Here is a 21,220-nt window from a genome sequence, read left to right as displayed (position 1 = left end):
ACAGGTGAAGTTTCTTGTTAGTTAAGTTTGCCTTGAAAGCTTTTTCAGGCTATGTAAACTGTTTGGCTATGGTAAATTGTACTCACTATTCCTACCTGAGACATCGTACTGCATCGTCTAAATAGCTTAAGTAAGGATTTAGTTTAAATTTTTTTTAACTAAAAAGCTTTTGTAAATTTGCTTTTGTTTTTGTATTTCTAGAAAAATGGGGCCTGTTTCTAATGCTGTGCCTGGTTTGGATGTTGTGGCTCAAATGAATACTTTTACATCATTTGTGTCCATGCTATCTGATGCTGGAGCAAAGGATGAAAACAAATTAAAGGCAGCTCAAGAGCTGAGTGAAAATCTAGAAGTTATTGTCAGCTCTCCACAATATCCAGCATTTTTGGATCATGCAATGAAGAATTTCCTGAAAATCTTGCAAGATAGTGAACCATTATTCATAGCAGAATATAATATTCAGCAAGTTCGGAAATTGATTCTAGAAATGTTTCATCGCCTCCCAACTAATGAGCACTTGAGGCCATACGTGAAACAATCACTCAATTTAATGTTCAGACTACTGGAGAGGGAAAATGAAGACAATGTGCTCATTTGTCTACGGATTATTATTGAACTCCACAAGCAATACCGCCCACAGTACAGTGTGGAAATACAAACTTTCCTTCAGTTTGTCAAAGGCATATATCGGGACCTACCAAATCAATTGAACAAGATATTTGAACCACGAAGCCCCATCAAAGTCAAAGACCTCAGTGAACTCAACATTGAAGCTGTTCTTGCTGAAACTTTTACTGCAACTGTTGTACTCACAGAGACACGAACACCTGATGGCAACAACATATCATATAATTTGATTCCAAAAGGAGTACTTTCATTAAAAGTTTTGCAAGAACTACCAATAATTGTGGTCCTTATGTACCAACTATACAAGCACAATGTTCACCAAGATGTTGCTGAATTCATTCCCCTCATCATGACTACAATCACGCTTCAGCCATCAGTTCAACACAAGACCAATCCTGGATTCAACAAAGAAATTTTTGTGGACTTCATTGGGGCCCAAATCAAAACACTATCTTTTTTGGCATACATTATTCGCATCTATCAAGAAGCAGTTGCCCAGCAGGCAGCACTGATGGTCAAGGGTATTCTGGGGCTTCTAAGTCTATGTCCCATGGAAGTGGCTCATCTAAGGAAGGAATTGCTCATAGCATCAAGACACATCCTTGCAACTGACCTTCGCCTTCATTTCATTCCATACATGGAACGACTGTTCGACGAGAACTTATTGTTTGGTAAAGGATGGACAACGAATGAATCTTTACGACCATTAGCGTACAGCACATTGGCTGATCTCGTTCACCACGTTCGACAACATTTGCCAATGTTGGATCTAGCCCGCGCCGTTCACCTGTTCTCAAAAAACGTTCATGACGAGTCTCTTCCAACTAGTATTCAGACTATGTCTTGCAAATTGCTGCTGAATTTGGTGGAATGTATTCGTCAGCGCTCGGATGTTGAAAATGGACCGGGAAGAGAGCTGTTGATTGAAATGTTGGAAGTTTTCGTGTTGAAATTCAAGAGCATCGTGAAACTGCAGCTACCTACGCTAATGGGGACGAAAAATAAACAAGATTCCAATGGACCGACCACCACCCCCAGCAGCGAGCCTTCGTCTCCTTCCTTAAGCTGGTCACAGAACGGATCCCATCCACAATCGTCGTCTTCACCTTCAGCTGGGAATGAAGTGAAGTCGGAAGATACACGGTCGTCGCTAATCCTCTTAGACGAAAAAGAGAAAGTGACGAAATTTACAGTTCGAACTGCGAGTCCTGCGTTCAGTATCACTGAATGTCGGAGCTTGGTCAAGACACTGGTTTGTGGCGTCAAAACTATCACATGGGGATGTGCTGCCTGCAAAACCCCTCTTGAAAGTAAAACTACCGCTGCATCTACAGGAAAGAATTTGCAACCTAAAGAAACTGTGATATTCATCCGTTTGGTGCAGTGGGCCATGAAGGCACTCGATGTTTACGCGTTGAACATTCCTAGTGCGGCCGTGGCGGAAACAACGGGTAGCCTTAATAGCACTTTGGCCGGCTTTCCCGTCGCCGGAGTAACTGCTATTCGACAAACTGCACCTGCACAAACTATTCGATCCAAAGAAGAAAAAGAAGTGTTGGAACATTTTGCCGGCGTTTTCGCGATGATGAACCCTCAGACCTTCAAGGAAGTATTTGCCACAACGATTGACTATGTGGTGGAGCGCATTTATCGCAATAGTGCTTTACAAGTAGTGGCCAATTCTTTCCTTGCCAATCCTTCAACATCGGCCGTGTTTGCCACCATCCTTGTTGAATACTTGTTGAATCACATGGAAGAAATGGGATTGAACATGGAACGTTCCAATCTCTATTTAAAGCTGTTCAAGCTGGTTTTTGGGAGCGTTTCTCTCTTTGCTGCCGAGAATGAACAAATGTTGAAACCTCATCTGCCACACATTGTCAACAAATCTATGGAGCTAGCTTTGAGTGCTAAAGAGCCCTATAATTACTTTCTCCTGTTACGGGCACTTTTCCGGTCCATCGGTGGTGGTAGTCACGATCTTCTTTATCAAGAATTTTTGCCATTACTTCCAAATCTTCTTCAAAGCCTCAACAGCCTACAAAGTGGACTCCACAAACAACACATGAAAGATCTATTCGTAGAACTTTGTTTGACTGTTCCCGTCCGGTTATCATCATTACTTCCGTACCTACCGATGCTTATGGTAACAACAATTTGCACTGCACACATTTCGGCTGATCTTTTAACACTGTCCTTTTTTTTTCTCTCTTTCTTAGGACCCCCTGGTATCATCACTAAATGGATCGCAGACATTAGTAAGCCAAGGTCTGAGAACTTTGGAGCTTTGCGTTGACAACCTTCAACCAGACTTCCTTTACGAACACATACAGCCCGTAAGGGCTGAACTTATGCAAGCCTTATGGAGAACTCTTAGGAATCCAAATGACCAAATCGCCCATGTTGCCTTTAGAGTCCTTGGTAAATTTGGAGGGGGCAATCGTAAAATGATGGTTGAACCACAACGACTGGATTACTGGGACAAAGATTCTGGCCCTTGCGTTGTTATCCACTTCCAAGAATTGAAGCACCCAGTCTCTCTTCCTGTTGAAAAAATTATGGAGACAGCTTTTTCAGCCCTTAAATCGAGTAGTACTGAACCATTTTACCGCACACAGTGTTGGGAAGTTGTTCGCTGCTTCCTGTTATCCTCACTTCATCTGGACGACGATCGTCTTGTAATGCAGCGCTTGCTGTCTCATCATTCGTTCTTAGAGGGAGATGTTCATCCTGTACAAAGTCCATCGTTCCAGTGCAGTGACAAGCAAGCCAGACATGTTCATCAAACGGCAGTCACTGCTATGTTCGTCGCTGCAGCTATCAAGGAGTTGAGACAAGCCGTACTGCCTACAATGGTGTCCCTTGTCCGACACTACACGCTGGTTGCCGTCGTCCAGCAGGCCGGCCCATTTCCTATGCTTGTTCCAGGACGTTCTGCCCAACGGATTCAAGGAATGGATCCACTTGTGTTGGTTGACGCATTGGCTACTATTATGGGCCACGAAGAAAAAGAACTGTGCAAGCCAGGGCATTTGGCGTTAGTGTTAATGCTAGACACGGCTTCAATCGTTCTCGGGTCTAAAGAAAGAGCCTGCAAACTCCCTCTCATGGAATACCTGGCTGAGAGAATGTGTAGTCTCTGCTATGACCGAGCCTGGTATGCCAAATTGGGTGGGTGTATCGCCATCAAGTTTCTATTTGAGCGAATGGCGTTCAAATGGGTTCTTGAACACCAGTACGTCTTTCTGAAGGCTCTTCTTTTCGTCATGATGGATCTCACTGGTGAAGTGTCAAGTGGAGCTATTGACATGGCCAAAGCCAATTTGGAGAAAATGCTTTTACTGTGTGCCACGCCGCTAGCTGAGACTTCCCCATCCCCTGAACTGTTGTCGGCGCAAAAGAAGAGCTTGCACGATGTGACTCACGAACTCGTACGCCAGGTCACCAGTCCAAATTCGACTGTGCGTGAGCAAGCGATGCATCTGCTGCAGGTACTGGCACGTATCACAAACCAAACACCAACTGCGATCATGGAACCTCATAAAGAAGTTTTGGCTGACATGATTCCACCGAAGAAACATTTACTGCGGCATCAACCCGTCAACGCTCAAATCGGTCTGATGGACGGCAATACGTTTTGCACGACCTTGAAGCCGCGACTCTTCACGATTGATCTCAACGTTGTTGAGCACAAGGTCTTTTTCCACGAGTTGCTTTCACTGTGCGAGGTGGATGACACAGTTCTCTTGAAACTACCCTGCTACAAGTCGGTCAGCAATCTGACACCACTGAGGAAATCTGCATTGCAAGCCCTGGCCGCGTGTCACTACATAACGCAGTGTCGTGACAAGATCCTGAACGTGATCTTCAAAGCTTTGAGTTGTAACAACGCCGAACTGCAAGAAACGGCATTCTCCTGTATGAAGAAGATACTGGTTGGCACTCAAATCGAAATGGAAACGGTGCACGCGGCCGTTCGTCCGTTGCTACTCCTATTGGGTGACTACCGCAGTCTGTCTACCAACGTCATACTGCGCTTGTCGCACACGACCCAACTTTTCCCTCACGTCTTCAACGAGAAGCTTTGTGAGCAACTTCTTCAACATTTGCGCAAGTGGCTCGAAGTGGTCATCGTGGCGTTCAAGACTGGAGGGAATCGTCCCGTTGCAACCCATACCAGCAGCGGCCCTTTCAACAGCAGCAGCAGCCTTTGCAGCAATGAAGTTAAGGTGGCCATCGGCATCATCGGCCTGTTCCATCAGATACCAGCCGCGTCGGCCAGATTTCTCGAAATTCTCTGCAAACTGGTACTGCAAACGGAACGCGCTTTAGGATTGGAGCCAGGCAGCCCATTCCGCGAGCCGTTGATCAAATTTCTTTTGCGATATCCGACGGAAACGATCGATTTACTATTACGAGACGATATTATTGGCGATGCCGATTGGAATCGCTTTTTGGAGCACTTTGTGCGTCACAACGATGGTAAACCTTTCCGTGACGCCATCAAGGCCAACACCACTAGGCTGATCAATTTCGTGCTTGGCGGAATCCCTTCGGAGTCAGGCACGGCCAAGCCTCATCCGTTGCAAGTAACTGTTCGAATCTTGCGCATCATTATTTGCAAAGACGACCAGTGGATATCGGAGCAAGCGGAATTGATAAGCGTTTTGACGAAAGCCTGGTACTCGGGTCGCTATGACGAGAAGAAGACGAGCGATCTTTCAATTGCTGAGCGAAAAGAGCAGCGCCAACTGGCCAAAATTCTGTTGCACTACTTTCAACAGCACCCCGAAGAAGTTGAGTTACTGTTTCATCTGATGCGCGCCTTGTGCGATCGCACGATTCCCGATTTTTATTTCTTGAAAGAATTTTTGGAGAAAACTGTCGGCCAGTCGTATGGCGCCGACTGGAAGCGAGCATCGTTCTTCAAATTTGTGGAGCTTTTCCGCAATCCCAATCTCGGCCAGGAACTCAAAGCCAAAATCCTCCAGCACATCATCATTCCGGGATTCTCTGTCAGCTTCGAACGAGGCGAAGGTGAACTGCTGATAGGGACACCGCCCACTCCCGATCAAGACAATAATGAGAGCGTGGTCAGTGTTTTCATCAATAAAGTGATTGATCCGGATAATCCTTTCGGTACGTCGGATGCCGTTCGAATCCTACTACTTCAGTTGAGTTGCCTGTTGGTCGAGCAAGCTTCGCAACATATCCACGATGCTGCTAACAAACGCCAAGGAAACAAGCTTCGTCGATTGATGACTTTCGCGTGGCCTTGTCTCTTAAGCAAAAACTGTGTTGACCCAACGACGCGCTACCATGGCCATCTTTTGCTGAGCCATATTATAGCCAAGTTCGCCATACACAAAAGGATTGTGTTGCAGGTGTTCCACAGTTTGCTGAAGGCGCACGCCGTCGAGGCGCGCAGCGTCGTCCGACAGGCGCTCGAAATTCTGACGCCAGCCATGCCACTCCGAATGGAAGATGGCAACACGATGCTTACCCATTGGACGAAAAAAATTATTGTCGAAGAAGGTCACACCATTGCCCAGCTGGTGCACATCCTGCAGTTACTGGTGCGCCACTACAAAGTCTATTACCCGGTTCGACATCACCTGGTGCAGTACATGATCACCTCAATTCAACGCCTGGGATTTACTCCGACCGCCACGCTGGAGCACAAGAAATTAGCTGTCGAATTGGCAGAAGTTGTTCTCAAGTGGGAACTGCAGCGCATGAAGGATGAAGCGGATTCGGGAGGTGAGTCTTGCGATGAGACTCTGCCAGCAGGTTCGCAGAAAAGGGCAGGCAATGACGGACAACCGGAATTAAAGAAGCCGAGGCTTGCATCCTCATCTTCCTCCGGCAAAACGCTTGAAGTCAGTAAACCCATTGAGAAAACTCATTGCGACGCCATTGCAAACTTTTTGCTAAGGCTAGCCTGTCAGGTAATCTCTCTTCATATTTTTTTTTTATTAAGCTTTATTAAATCCTCTAAAAATCTGGTGTTGGAAGAGAAAAATAATAATAATAATCATAAATAGGTGAACGATACAACTTCTACGGCCAACAGTTCGGGAGAGCAGTTATCTAAGCGTTGTGTAGCCCTTCTGAAGATGGCTTTGAAACCTGACGTTTGGCCCAATTGTGAGCTGAAACTGGCTTGGTTCGATCGCCTTTTCCAGACGGCAGATAACACTCCCGCGGCTGCAACGGCGTCGGCGGCGACAGTCTCTGCGCCAAATTTTACCAACATTTGCACAGCCCTCGATTTACTAACTTTTCTGCTGAGCATCTTACGCAAAGAACAAATTCTAGCCGGATTTAAACCGCTTCAACGCGGCCTTTCTTCGCTCATGAACTGCGTAAATCCTAAGGTAATTTGAGTTGTAACCGTTGAGCTTTGCATTCAATGCAGCTTGTCATCTGTGTGCTCCTCTAATTCAGGTTATACGATGCCTTCACGGACTGCTATCTCGTCTGATGTCCGTGTTCCCGACCGAACCAACCAACTCCAACGTGGCGTCGAAGCACGAAGAACTAGAAGGCTTGTACGCTGCCGTTACGAAAGCCATTTACGAAGGTCTAGGTGCCTACGAGAGGAACACGACCGCCCCGTCCACGTCTTTGCTTGGAACCTTGATGCTACTGAAAGCTGCCTGCACCAACAATCCATGCTACATCGATCGACTCATTACATCTTTCATGAGAGCGCTACAAAGAATGACTCGTGAACATTTAGCGCCTGCAACTGGCGATCGCCAGACGACGGCGGCCACCACGACGACTGAGAGTGGCTTCAGCTCGTGCGAATTACTCATCCTCAGCCTCGACTTGGTCAAGAATCGTGTAGGAGTTATGGGAGTTGAGATGCGAAAAGCCTTCATCGGCTCTATTCTCGTTGGCCTCCTAGAGAAGAGCAGTGAGCCCAAAGTGGTGCGGTCTATCGTTCGTATGCTGGATGAGTGGATGAGAACAAAAACGCCGATCGCCATCAATCAAGGACCAAGCTTGCGTGAAAAATCCATCCTCCTCGTCAAGATGATGCAGTGCTTGGAAAAACGATTCCCTGACGACGCAGAATTAAACATTGCTTTCTTGGAACTTATCAACTTTGTCTATTGTGAAGAATCGCTAAAAGGCTCCGAGTTGGTGTCGAAATTGGAACCAGCATTCCTTGCTGGCCTACGCTGTCCACAGCCGTCAACTAGAGCAAAGTTTTTTCAAGTTCTTGATACGAGCATGAGGCGCCGGCTGCATGATCGACTGTTGTACATAGTCTGTTCCCAAAACTGGGAGGCCATTTCAGCTCATTATTGGATCAAACAGTGCTTAGAGCTGATTTTGGTGACGTCTGTTTCCGGCGCTCCCATTCATACGGCTCCTGCATCGGCATTACTACCCGGCGTTACATCTGTCATCGCCACAGCCGATGCTAGTGAAAGAGAAAATTTCAGTGTAGCCGGAAACATTAAAGAGGAGCCCGAGGAATTGCTTGACGTTTTCGCTCACGTGAAGGAAGATGACATTGACATGGATTTGAGCAACGCTCCCAATGATCCGCTCACCCCGTCTGGCGTGAACAAGACTGGGTTAGCCACGCTGGTCAACCGTCAAGTTAAATTTCTGGAAAGCGGTCGGGAAATAACGTCGGCGCAATTTCTGGAAGCGGTCGCACAACTGGCCCATATGGATACATCTCTAGCTGAAGTTCTCTGGTTGGAGTTGTTCCCACGCATCTGGAAGGTCCTTGGTGAAAGACAACAACAAGCGCTCTCCGTTGAACTTGTACCATTCTTGTGCAGTGGAGCACACGTGATACAAAAAGATTGCCAACCAAGTGCCATCAATACGTTTGCTGAAGCCCTTTCGTTGTGTAGCCCACCAATTCGCATTAAACCCTGCCTTTTAAAGTATCTGGGTAAATCTCACAATTTGTGGCACCGAATGACTCTGATGTTGGAACAATTAGCATTCGACAGCGGCAATCCCACCGCGCACACCAAGGTGAGTACAACTATTTACGGAAAGAAAAAAGAACTAAAAGAAAAAAACAATAAATTCTATTCTTGGCAAGGTGAAACAAAAAGAAGCCAGCAATGATTTCGATTTGGACCCCGGAGCCGTTTCTCATCAGGAAACCTTAGATGCTCTCTCCGAGATGTACAGGTATCTTCGTTGAAGTACATTTTGTCAAAGTGGATCAATGCATGTCCTACCGTTGTATTCAGCACATTAAAAGAAGAAGATTTGTGGAGTGGATTGTGGCAACGTCGTGCTCATTTACCTGAAACCATCATTGCTGTTGCTTACGAACAACAAGGTTTCTTTGAGCAAGCTCAAGGAACTTACGAGCTTGCCATGACCAAAGTTCGACAAGAATTCGCTAACACGGCAGCTCCAATTTCTCTTCAGAGCGAATATAGGTATGAGACCAACATCGATACCGTTGCTTTTATCGGATGTTGATGTAAGAAATCCTTCACTGCAACAGATTACTTGAAGAACACTGGATTCGTTGTGGCAAAGAGTTGAATCAGTGGGAACTGCTTCAAGAATTCGGTTGCTCTCCCGAATGCTTGAACTACCAATTGGTCTTAGAAAGCGCCTGGCGTACACCAAACTGGATTGTCGTTCGAGATGCATTAACTCAGTTGGAACAAGCCTGTCCAAAGGAGTATGCATGGAAGGTTGGCACTAAATGGGAATCAGCTATATAGCAATACGTTACAGAAATTCGTTAAAATTTTACTGGTTATCACCAGGTGAATTTATATCGTGGATTCTTAGCCATGTGTCACCCAGAAGAACAACACCCAAATATGGTTGAACGTTACGTAGAACTAGCGAGTAGCCTTTGCATTCGTGAATGGCGACGACTACCTGCAATTGTTTCTCATGTTCACTTGACAACCTTACAAGCTGCTCAACAAGTAGTTGAACTTCAGGAAGCTGCACAGATTCATCAAGGACTTCTTCAATCTCGACCTGGGACGCTACATGACGTAAAAGCTATCGTCAAAACATGGAGGAATAGGCTACCAGTCATTGCGGATGACTTGAGTCATTGGAGTGACGTTTTTACCTGGAGACAGCATCACTATCAATTCATCGTGTCTCATTACGACCAACAAAGTGATCAACAAGCCAGTGCCCAGTCGATGCTCGGAGTTCACGCATCCGCCCAAGCAATCATCCATTTCGGTAAAGTGGCACGGAAGCACAATTTGACTGGCGTTTGCCTTGATTCCTTAGCAAGAATCTACAGCATCCCAAGTGTACCTATCGTTGATTGCTTTCAGAAAATCAGACAGCAAGTTAAATGCTACCTTCAGGTGAGTCTTAAACATGGTATTTTGTGCAAAGCTCTTTAATTCCTTGGTTTGTAATTTTGTCTGAACGCAGGCTGCCAATGTGTTGGGTAAAAATGAATTGCAAGAAGGACTTGAGGTTATCGAGTCAACGAATTTAAAATACTTCGCCAAGGAAATGACCGCAGAACTTTATGCCTTAAAGGGCATGTTACTGGCCCAAATTGGCAGGGCAGACGATGCCAACAAAGCTTTTTCGGCTGCTGTGCAAATGCACGACACGCTTGTCAAAGCTTGGGCCTTGTGGGGTGACCATTTGGAACAAGTTTTCACAAAAGACTCTCGCAATATCGGCATTGGAATATCGGCTATCACTTGCTTCCTTCATGCGTGCCGTCATCAAAATGAATCAAAATCGAGGAAATATCTGGCTAAAGTGTTATGGCTCCTTACCTACGACGACGACAAGCTGTCATTAGCTGAAGCTCTGGACAAGTATTGCGTCGGAGTTCCACCGGTGCAGTGGTTACCGTGGATCCCTCAACTACTGGTTTGCCTTGTGCGCGACGAAGGAAAATTAGTCCTTAACTTGTTGAGCCAAGTTGGACGAATGTTCCCTCAGGCAGTGTATTTCCCCATCCGCACCTTGTACCTGACTCTGAAAATTGAACAGAGAGAACGTTATAAATCCGCCGAATTGGCAGCCACTCAGGCCACGGCTGACAGTGGTGCCACGGTTGGCAATGGGACACCCCAGGCTAGCACACCCGCTGCTGCGGGGGCGGAAGCAGCTGGTCCCATCAAAGCCACTGAGCCCATGTGGCGTTGTTCGCGAATTATGCATATGCAAAGAGATTTGCACCCTACTGTGTTGTCATCCCTTGAAGGCATCGTCGATCAAATGGTTTGGTTCAGGGAAAACTGGTACGTATGTCTGACATCCTCTAGCATTTATCTACTGTTATAGTCCAATAACGTTTTAACGTGGGTAATTATATTATCGATTACGTGTTGTAGGTATGAAGAAGTATTGCGGCAATTGCGACAAGGTCTCGCAAAGTGTTATGCTATCGCTTTTGAAAATCGAGGATCCGTTGCCGAAGCCACCATCACTCCCCACACGTTGAGTTTCGTCAAAAAGCTGGTAGCGACGTTTGGCATAGGCATCGAAAACATCGCCAATTCGGCCAGCGGCTCGTTCAGTAGCGCAGCTTCCGAGAGTTTAGCACGGCGAGCTCAAGCCACAGCACAGGATCCTGTTTTTCAACGGATGAAGACGCAGTTCTCTACTGATTTTGATTTCACGTTACCGGGTGCTATGAAACTCCACAATCTTATTCACAAATTGAAAAAATGGATAAAGATTTTGGAAGCCAAAACGAAACTGTTGCCAAGGTATGTGTATTTATCCACTTTGAGGTGCGTACAATTTGTCGGCTCAGTAACAAGAATTTTTTCTCTCTCTCTCTCTCTCTCTCTCTCTCTCTCTCTCTCTCTCTCTCTCTCTCTCTCTCTCTCTCTCTCTCTCTCTCTCTCTCTCTCTCTCTCTCTCTCTCTCTCTCTCTCTCTCTCTCTCTCTCTCTCTCTCTCTCTCTCTCTCTCTCTCTCTCTCTCTCTCTCTCTCTCTCTCTCTCTCTCTCTCTCTCTCTCTCTCTCTCTCTCTCTCTCTCTCTCTCTTATTAGGTCCTTCCTTATTGAAGAGAAGTGCAGATTTCTCAGCAACTTTAACCTACAGACGGCAGAGGTCGAACTACCTGGAGAATTCCTTCTACCCAAGGTAGGGGCTTGTCCATCAATTTGAGACCCACTAGAATAATGCTCACTTGTGAATGATGTAAAAACCCATTCAGTAGAACTGCTCCCATCTTTGGTCGAGCTATTCAATGACACTTGCTGATAAGATCTGAAAACACCTTTTGCGTTATTTGTTTTAATTGGATGCCTGACATTTGGCCGTGTATCAATTCGTATTTCATGTCTGTATTTTGCATTTCGCTAGCATACTCATTACTACGTGCGCATAGCTCGTTTCTTGCCACGAGTGGAAATCGTCCAGAAGCACAACACAGCAGCCCGGCGTCTTTACATTCGAGGACACAACGGCAAAATCTATCCGTACTTGGTTGTAAACGATGCAGGCCTTGGCGACGCCCGGAGAGAAGAACGCGTTCTACAGTTGCTGAGAATGTTGAACAATTACCTGAATAAGCATAAGGAGACGTCGAAGAGATTCCTAAACTTCACTGTTCCGCGCGTAGTGGCTGTATCACCGCAGATGAGGCTAGTCGAAGACAACCCATCCAGCGCCACGTTGCTGGACATCTATAGACTGCGTTGCGTGAAACGCAACATTGAACACGACATGCCTATCGCCAAATACTACGAAAGACTAGCCACTATTCAAGCCAGAGGGTGTCAGGTAACCAGTGTCTTGTGATTCGTATTTCCTCTTGAGTTTAGGTTGTTACATGCGTTTTGGTTTAATATATCATTCAGGCTAGCCATCAAGTGCTGCGAGATATTCACAAAGATGTACAGCAAATCATGGTGCCACGAACTTTGTTGCGCGAATGGGCTAACGTCACGTTCCCATCAGCCACATTTTACTGGACTTTCCGAAAAATGTTAACACTACAAATGGCTCTGGTTAATCTGGCCGAATATGTATTGCATCTAACGCGTCTCAATGCAGACATGCTGTACATACACCAAGATTCGGGTCTTCTTAGCGTGTCCTACTTCAAGTTCGACGTTGAAGACCTAAACGGAGAATTAGATGCCAACAGACCCGTACCTTTCCGATTGACTCCCAATATGGTTGAGTTTTTAACGATGATTGGAGTGGCTGGTCCTCTTACAGCTAGTATGATTGCTGCGGCTCGTTGTTTGGTACAGCCCAGTGTCAAAGTTGCTGCTATCCTGAAAGCAGTTTTGCGAGATGAGATGATTGCCTGGCATAAGAAGAAAACCGCCGACGAGAAAGACACTGGGGGAAGTGGCCAAGTGGAAGGAGAAATTCTAATTGGTTTGGTTAATAAAGCAGTCAATGCGATTATCAACAGGCTCCAAGGGTTGTCCACATTCGATGGAAATGAGTCTAAAGTCAGCACTTTGGTTGCCGCAGCCAATAGTAACGACAATTTGTGCCGAATGGATCCTTCGTGGCATCCGTGGTTGTAACGTAACCATTTTCCCCCAAGCTGATAATGTCTAACATCAAATGTAAACATCATGTAACCAAGTATAAAAGCTTGCTTCATCAATACACTTGTCAATTCTTTTACTTGGCGGTGTACATGCACCTAAAATGATTTGAGTTGCTATTAAAAAAAATCTAATTTTGCGAACTTCGCTTTGCCACTCATCGCATTAGGGATGCACTTCGCCAACGGTTGCTAGTCAGACATGTAGATATTGCTTAGATTTTTTAAATATTGTGCAAGAAAAGCTCAGTTTTTGATGTTTGATTATTATTATTTTTTTTCATACTTGAAAAAATGTTTAATCACACAAAATATATAATATGCGGCTTGGTAAGGAAATAGGTTACAACAAGTGGAATGATACATGGTCATCTTGTAGGAGATTAGGGGCAATTGAGACGCAGACTCGATGATAACAAAATTCTCTCAATTGTTATGCTACGAATGTGAAGTTAGAACAAATGTGGCACAGTAGAAATAACAAGACATAGCAAAAACAACACAATAAAACCTTGACTTAGCGAGTTTTGGTCCACTCTTTAAAAAAAAATTATATATATTTCTTCGGGATGCTGAAAAGAATTCAGTCACAAAACAATACGCACGAAACTGCCCTCGTGGGATTCTTGTGGCACAGAAACGCATAGCAGCTACCTCGTGAGAATACACCACGATTGAGGGCTACAAAATGACACATTAAGCTTTCAAAAACTTACGTTCGAGATCATGGTTGATTTGAGATTTTTTCGCGAGATGAATTAACATTTACCCACATCCCATGGATTTAAATATGCCAATAGCTCATTCAGAAGATGCATTCCTTGTTCTAACAGGTCAATTACGAAGGAGGGGCATATCAAATTTTCCTTTGGGCTATTCTTTGTTTGTTTGCTAGATTTTTCTTTGTAGTATAGAAAACTAATAGATATCAGCTTTGTTTAATCAAATATGTAGAGAGTATTTGCACGAGTTGCAAAATCTTTAGAACTAGGGCCGTTGATTCGATTCCAAACCATGGCCAGCAAAAAGGCAAGCTTGGATAGCAGGTCGCCTTTCTTCAGCTGATGTCTCATGTGATTGGATTGGCTGTGTCCTGGAAAAACAATTGGAATAAATTAATGTAAATACAGGAAACATAAAGTGTAAAAAAAAAGTTAAGTAAACTACCTTTGCATGTGCGTTAACGGTAAACTGTTAAACGGTGAACACGGCGCAGTAGTACGAAGTTGAACGGAACCGTTGCTCGTCATAGGTAACGAGGTAAATGTTGTCATTTTCGGTTTGACATAACCGTACGGATTGCATAAGTCCCTATTTGGCATAGCCAAACGAGGACCATGACTTTGAATCGGTAGGATGTTTTGGCGTTTTGAGCTGCAACTGAATCCAGAATCGACTCCGCTGCTATCGCTGCTACTACTCATCTCGTGCAAGTCGACTGGTTCCGTTTCTTCCGGTAACGTAACCAGAGGTAGATCACGTAGCGTTGCGTAGTCTCCGTCTTCTTCAGTGCTCGGGATGCGCATAAACGGTTTCCGCACCGGACGAGCCAAACTGGGGGACATCACTGTGTTGGCGTTTGAAGGTACAACCATGGAGTAGTCCGAAGACGGGCGATTCACGGCGGAAGACGGTAGCTCAGCGGCGGTGTTTATGGCCACTTCACTTCGTCGAGGACTATGGATCTTATGGCTGCTAGCGTCGGCGATACTTGCAGAACTGCCCCCGCTTAAAGGTTCCGGTAAAGTGGGTGTTGTAGGAGAATCGATTTCAGAAGAAGGTGAAGCATTGCAGCCACCGCGAAGCCAGTAGACTTGGTTACGGTTGTCGCTCATTTTCTGTTGATTTTCCAGAGGCGGGGCAACTAAGTGTTGGATTTTCCGCTGAGTATCGGGGTCCAAAATTCCGTAGGCTTTGCCACCGGATAATATCAGAGTTGGCGCTTGAGAGGGGGCGCCATGAAGAAGAGCTTGTGATTCCTACGAAGGGAAAAAAAAGTTTAACAAAAGTTTTGTGCATGAAACTATTTGTATAGTAGTAGTATAACACGTAAAGTCAAACAGATTGAACGCTACGTTACCTCAATAGTTTTCTTACAGTTGGGTTTGAATTCGATTTCAGCCGCCAATGCCAAAGACGATGGTGAACTGAGCAGCGTGCGACCAACTGATATTTTTAGTCGAAAATCCCAATTGGATTTGACAGTCAAAAGCAGCCAGAGGGCCACCCACAAAAAGGCATGCACGATGGAGGCAGTCACTATGCGAAACGAGAAAAAGATTAGTTAAAAACGTTTATTTTTTAAATATGTTGAAGTCTTGTTTTGTTTTCTTACCGGCCACTAGTAGAACAGGCTGAGGATTCAATTTATACAGCTTGCTAAAGTCATGCAGAAGAGGGGCCGCACTTGCTGCAACAGCCAAGAGAGTAGCTAATGCCGCCAACTAAATAGTTAGGCACGAAAAAAAATCGATAAGAACATTTGAAGAAGAATGCTTGGCGTAATGTGTGGCGATGAAACTCACGTGAGGGTAGAAACTCCACAAATAGGAGCGGGCCGAGGGTAGCTCACGTATGTACTTTTTCCTACTTTTCGTCAGGAAAAGCGCTAGTTTGTTGAGGGCATACATGTTAAGAGGCGAGCAGCCGAGAACTAGGGTGCAGGACAATAGCATGAGCAACATGACAGTGATGGGTGGATCGAGAAGTAAATAGTCAGACATCGACCCACCGGCAGCCGAGATGGCTGCAGGTACCCCCGTTAATGCAACCCTACATCGCACAATGAAAGAATCGTTAGTTGGCTGAGTAGGGTTTCAAGCAACGTCTAAATCACCTACTTGTACAGAACCGAAGCTCCACAAAATGCAAGAAGAGCGTGAATGCCGTTTGCAATGAGTTGGAGAGAGACGAGGAAAGCGAGGCATTTATTTGCTCCCCAGAAGACGTCGCTGCAGCGAACGGCAAACACCAACAAAGCAAACATGTAGCTGACGAATTCGGGACTGGGATAAGGGGTCTGTTCAACGAGACGATTTGCGGAAATAAAAGATCCCTTTTCCGGCCAAAGTGAATTGCCCAAAAATGCCAAGTCCAAGTCGCTACTCCAAATCTGATCTGTTTGAGTGAAACACAAAAACCGTTAGCGTATGCTTTCACTAAAGATTGAAAAAAAAACTCGTACCACGATTGATTAACTGATCTTTAATCATCCGAGCTTCCAAAACCACTTTAGCAACCAGGCTGCACAGCGCAGCAACGGCATGCAATGACGGCCCAACAGGCGGACAATGCCTCCATGCGGCTCCGCAAGCGGAGCCGCTCCTCACGAGCGGGTCACGAACCCTTGAACGTGGGATATCAAGATCCATTTCCAAATCGATTTGTCTTCCTAGGCGATACCCGTCATTGGCCAGGTTTCCTGTTGTGCATTAAATACTTTGTTTTATAACCAAGACGCAAACAGCGCATTTTTTTTTTTACTCCGAAATTGTTTCATTAATTCAAGTAAAAATACATTTTTTGAAATGCATTCACAAACTGTGCATGCCTGATTACCTAGTTTGAAGATGGAAGCAAATGCCAAGAAAGGGAGTAGAAGCAGGGCTGTCGCCTGGCATGTAAACGGGGATCAGAACAGTATAATTAGTGAACAATTCAGTTGCAATGTAAAGAGTAATGAATTACCTGAAGTGAGATGTAGAGGTTCGTTTCCCAGGTGCTTATGGCGGTGCTAAATTTGGAATCCATGTATTCGATGAATAATTTTGAGTTCTGAAGTACTATGTAAGCCTATACGTGAATTGAAATCCAATGAATAAACAGAGTTTAAAATAAAATTAATAATGAGAAGTGTGGTGACACGAATACTGAATTGTGCCACCACGAAGAATGACGTGCTTACGTGAAATGTTGTGATGGCGATGCCGTACCATACGGAAGGCAGACTGTTGAACGAAAGACAGCAGCATCGTTTGCTCGAACGTGTGGAAAGTGGAAGGGGTCGCGTTTCGGACTGGGCGCCAGTCATTTTTTGGCTAGAAAATAAAGCAAATATTTTTTTCTATTATTCACCATTCGCCTGATGCGTACGCCACAATTAGTCGTTGTTTTGGTTCATGTTTTTTATTTTTTTTTTTTTATTGGATGTTCGCTATTCCAGCATTGCTGAAATTTTCGTCGATAAATATCCTGCGTCCATATTATTGCACAAGTTTCACTGATTAAGTTATAAGCATCAAATTCAATGGTCACATCTGTCAGTGTAAATTGAGCGAATTTTGCATGGGAAATATGTCTGCTGGCCGGTATATCAACATCGTATGAAAAGCTTGGGCACGAGTAAGCAAAAATAAAAAATAATATGCTGTAGTTGATAAAAGAGCTACATTGAAAGGACCATTATGCATTGTGAACGGTCATGACAGAAGCGAACATTAAATTCATTTTCTCTCATTAAAGTTATTCCAGTAATCGTGTATCATTTTTGAGTTTCCGTTCCCCAACAAATTTTAGGTTTTTCCTTCTTTTGAATCACATTTTTTCTTTTCCTTTTTCTTTTTTTGATACTTGTTTTTGGTTCTGTTTTGTTTTGGATTTGTTTTGTTTTGGTTTTTCATTTCTCGTTTTCTTTGTTTTTAAACATTGTCGCCTGCCTAATGCCTAATAGCTGAATGTCCAGTTTGCTTATACTATAGAACTGAACCAAGGAGATGATGCGATATCCCATGGAAAGTAATAGGTTTCTACCCTAAGCACTAAGGGAAAAAAATAGCATTTCTGCGCTAAGTATTTTGCATGCAAACAATTTCACAAGGAAACAGGCAACAATGAATCATGTTCTCATTGCGTTCCTGATCCATGCCTCAACGTACTCCACCACGAGTCACTACAGTACATCCCCTCGTCCCACCCTAGTCTATTCAAGCCCCCCACTTTTACCGATCGTTACCGTACCCTGCCTCTCATGACTCTAACCCTCCCCCTCTCCATCCACGTTCTGTGCTCCTTCCTTGGCGTCGTTCGCAAGTAGCAAAGTCTCGCAGCATCAGCGATGACTCATCTCTACATCTCCAAGCTCATTGGTTTTCCCCTAGCTCGTGAGACACTACTGAATGTCACCTCATAGGATTCGTTGGCATCAAATTGAAATTGAATTAAATCGACGGTTGGTGGCAAGAGTTCTTTTTTACGGCGGAATTGGAAAACAGAAATCCAAATACATTGATACACTCCATGGATTATTCCAAAAACCGAATAATTTGCAGGGAGGAAAATAGAAATCCTAGCTGAAGATATGAAGCCCACCGAAACATCGCTAAACTTAACGCGTTTATATCTATCGACGTATAAGGAATAAATTGGACGACAAGAAACGCCATAAAGCACGCGGCTATCAGTGAAATCTTACCTTCGGTCAAGGTGTTGCAGCAAGTAGCGAAATGCAAAAACACTTGTTGGATTAATTCACGAAAATATCGGCTGATTAGCGAGAAAATGGCACAGAATTCACTGTGAAAAAGTCAATGTCGGATTTCGATGACGGCAATCTCTGATGTGACGCATCCAAAGTGGGTCGGGGTGCATACGAAACTCTGCGTCTGACACCAGTGACGTCCCAGAGAAGACTGAATTCGTCTCTGACGAAGGGTGAATGGGCACTCGTTGTCGGCTCACACAGAGCCAACGTTAAAAGCGGCAATACTAAAAACGAGACGAGAGCACCGAGAGCGAGCGAGTGTGCGTTCTCGGCCTACGGGGTGGGGTTGTTGGGAGAGGGGAGGAATGAACAAACGAGAGGAGGGGTTGGAAAATATCGAGTTATCGACAAACACCATTGCCATTATTCGTCGCGGGTCCCTGCATGGTCGGCACACAGCACGCGGCAAGACGGGCACTCGGGGTATGGGGAGACTGGATGAACAAACTATGGCTGTGCAGGCAGACGCGTATCCGCTACATGGTTTCAACTTATACACATCCTTTTTACCATACGATTGGTCTCACTTTCTTTGACATTCAACCCTTTAAGAATGACACATTTTTATCTTTTCGCCTGCGCTTCAAATATAAAAGTGACGAAAGAAAGGCATGGCTCCAGATGGGCTTGTTCCCTTTCTCGACATCGTTCAAGCACAAAACGCGAGTGACATGAATATCCAGCAACTGTATTTGAAGTCACTTCGCGTCGGAAAGGGGTGACTTGTGAACGAGTGGAACCTTATTGCGAATGTATTTGTTGGACTATGATATATGCGATTCGGAAAGCAACCCATTGTTGTACAAACGATTAGAGCGTAAGTAGTGACTTGAACAAGAATTAGAATATAGAGTTCGGTTGTTCATGGCAAAAAATGAGATATTTTACTTTATTTATATGATGACAATAATGTGACTCGCTTGGGATTAGGAGTAGTAAAGATGAGTGGGAAAATGTATTTATTACTCCTAAGAAGTTTGATGTGATCAAGTACAGTTAATCGTGCCGCAGTTTTTTCTCTGTTTAGGCTATTTCAACATGCCGTGCCTACACCTGATCTACGCACATGAGGCAGTCTCGAGTATAAAAAAAACTCGAACTTTTTTTGCTTTTTTTGTTTTTTTGCCACTGCAGTCGAAAAAGCAATTCCCCTATTAGACTATTGTCAACATCTAAACAACAATTTGGTGCAACATGTTGCCAATACATTATGTCTCACATGTTTCTGATGGCTATGATCTTTTCAGTAAGGACAAAACTGCAAGCAAATGTATGCGTGAGCTTTTGCACGGCGCTCTGGGTTTGTGCTTCTTGCCTTCATAATGCGTGTTGGCGGACCGCTTTAGAACACCACGTACCGCTGGTGCCATATGGTAAAATCAAGGAATCAAATAGCATTTCCCAATGGAAGGTAATGCCCTAACACATTAGACGGCAGATACACCTGTATCGGCTGTATACTGTATCAATGCTGTGTGTGAGTAGCCTACTGAGTTAGCAGAGGAACGACAGCCACGTACGGAACAATAAACATACAAGAAAATGAGCAGCAAGGGTATAGAGGAATCGGTGAACCTCAGCTGCTTCGAATATGTGAATAATAGCTTTGCTGGCCATCTGCTCCTACCCAAGCCGGTCACTGCTCACTAGTTGCCTTGTGAGCGGTTCTGGCTTCAGGCCCAAGAAAAGAGGGACAACAGAAACCTGTAAACGGCGAGACGTGTTCTATACCTGGAGACCGAACAAGGAAGGCACATGCCCACCATCTGGAGTTTTCAGAGTCACGTGACTGGGGCTTCTTTGTAGTCACAAGAAGTGAACCTGGGGTTAATTTTGTTTTATTTTTTAAAATGAAAATTGATGCTCAGGTCCTTAGAAAATGTCCAAACGCGGAGAAATCTTTTCGCATATCAGTTCTGTTTCAATAGAATGGCCATCGTTTCAGCTCAAATCTCGCTGAGTTTATTTTAATTATCTATTTTGTGCAAAGTTTTCGCTGATTGATATATGATCTACATTAAAGCTTGTTTTGAACAATTAAATGATGTAGACACGGTGTCAAGCTAATACAGCTACAAGGGTTCCTGTATAAATAGGACAGGTGTGATGAGTTGGATGATTCACATTTTGCACAAAATGCCGCTGAGTTTTTCCTACTTGAGGAAAAATCAGACTTCATCTAAAATAAATAAAAAATACCCGCATGACGAATCATTCTGATTAAGAGGTGAAGGATATTATTCGTCCGTGAATTAAAGAAAAAAATGGCTGCTTTTTTTATTTCAGGTAGCTTCAAACCCGCATAAAAAATTTAACAGATGATGTCGCAAATTGTTTATTAGAGACGTGATTTCAACAACATTCATTATTTCGTGGATTTGCATAGTTTTATCAAGTAACGTGTCAGTCAAAGCGGACTCTGGACAGCCCCATAACCAGCTAATAAGAAGCTTCTAGCGATAAGTTCTCTTGTCCGTTTACAAGTAACCAAACATACAATACACCCAACACGTATCGAAACTTCCTCTTTCGTTAGTAAAACAAAATTTTCAACAGTATATCGTTGCTTTGCTTGCCGCCTTAGTTAATTGTCCCAGCTT

General features: G+C 44.4%; 2 protein-coding genes across 2 annotated transcripts; one reads left to right on the top strand and one right to left on the bottom strand.

Moving 5' to 3' along the window:
• The first annotated feature begins 205 nt into the window (after positions 1-205).
• Positions 206-13,221, top strand: LOC130703526 (transformation/transcription domain-associated protein-like). The gene is made up of 13 exons (XM_057524985.1): positions 206-2,773; positions 2,847-6,575; positions 6,672-7,004; positions 7,075-8,634; positions 8,705-8,796; positions 8,859-9,053; positions 9,122-9,317; positions 9,393-9,962; positions 10,033-10,862; positions 10,956-11,333; positions 11,622-11,715; positions 11,938-12,357; positions 12,435-13,221. Exons 1-13 carry the CDS (start codon positions 206-208, stop codon positions 13,116-13,118), a joined length of 11,649 nt encoding a protein of 3,882 aa, XP_057380968.1. The 3' UTR covers positions 13,119-13,221.
• A 225-nt stretch (positions 13,222-13,446) lies between these two features.
• Positions 13,447-18,830, bottom strand: LOC130703527 (uncharacterized). The gene is made up of 11 exons (XM_057524986.2): positions 18,552-18,830; positions 17,046-17,178; positions 16,829-16,933; positions 16,700-16,754; positions 16,326-16,562; positions 15,982-16,258; positions 15,667-15,913; positions 15,477-15,585; positions 15,222-15,400; positions 14,309-15,120; positions 13,447-14,234 (listed from the first exon to the last, which is right to left on the bottom strand). The coding sequence occupies exons 2-11, from the start codon at positions 17,169-17,171 to the stop codon at positions 14,129-14,131; spliced, it is 2,253 nt and encodes a 750-aa protein (XP_057380969.1). The 5' UTR covers positions 17,172-17,178; positions 18,552-18,830; the 3' UTR covers positions 13,447-14,128.
• Positions 18,831-21,220: the final 2,390 nt, after the last annotated feature.

This window comes from Daphnia carinata, chromosome 7 (assembly GCF_022539665.2).
Source record: "Daphnia carinata strain CSIRO-1 chromosome 7, CSIRO_AGI_Dcar_HiC_V3, whole genome shotgun sequence".
Taxonomy (NCBI): domain Eukaryota; kingdom Metazoa; phylum Arthropoda; class Branchiopoda; order Diplostraca; family Daphniidae; genus Daphnia; species Daphnia carinata.
This window is presented reverse-complemented; position numbering and strand designations above follow the sequence as displayed.

Bases quoted from the DNA above. Each gene is read 5' to 3' on its own strand.
- LOC130703527 (XM_057524986.2), bottom strand. From the start codon at position 17,171: ATGACTGGCGCCCAGTCCGAAACGCGACCCCTTCCACTTTCCACACGT. The intron at 16,934-17,045 runs GTAAGCACGTCA...ATTCACGTATAG, and splicing joins TCGCCATCACAACATTTCAC to GCTTACATAGTACTTCAGAA. The intron at 16,259-16,325 runs GTACGAGTTTTT...TCACTCAAACAG, and splicing joins AGATCAGTTAATCAATCGTG to ATCAGATTTGGAGTAGCGAC.
- LOC130703526 (XM_057524985.1), top strand. From the start codon at position 206: ATGGGGCCTGTTTCTAATGCTGTGCCTGGTTTGGATGTTGTGGCTCAA. The intron at 2,774-2,846 runs GTAACAACAATT...TCTCTTTCTTAG, and splicing joins CGTACCTACCGATGCTTATG to GACCCCCTGGTATCATCACT. The intron at 9,054-9,121 runs GTATGAGACCAA...TCACTGCAACAG, and splicing joins TCTCTTCAGAGCGAATATAG to ATTACTTGAAGAACACTGGA.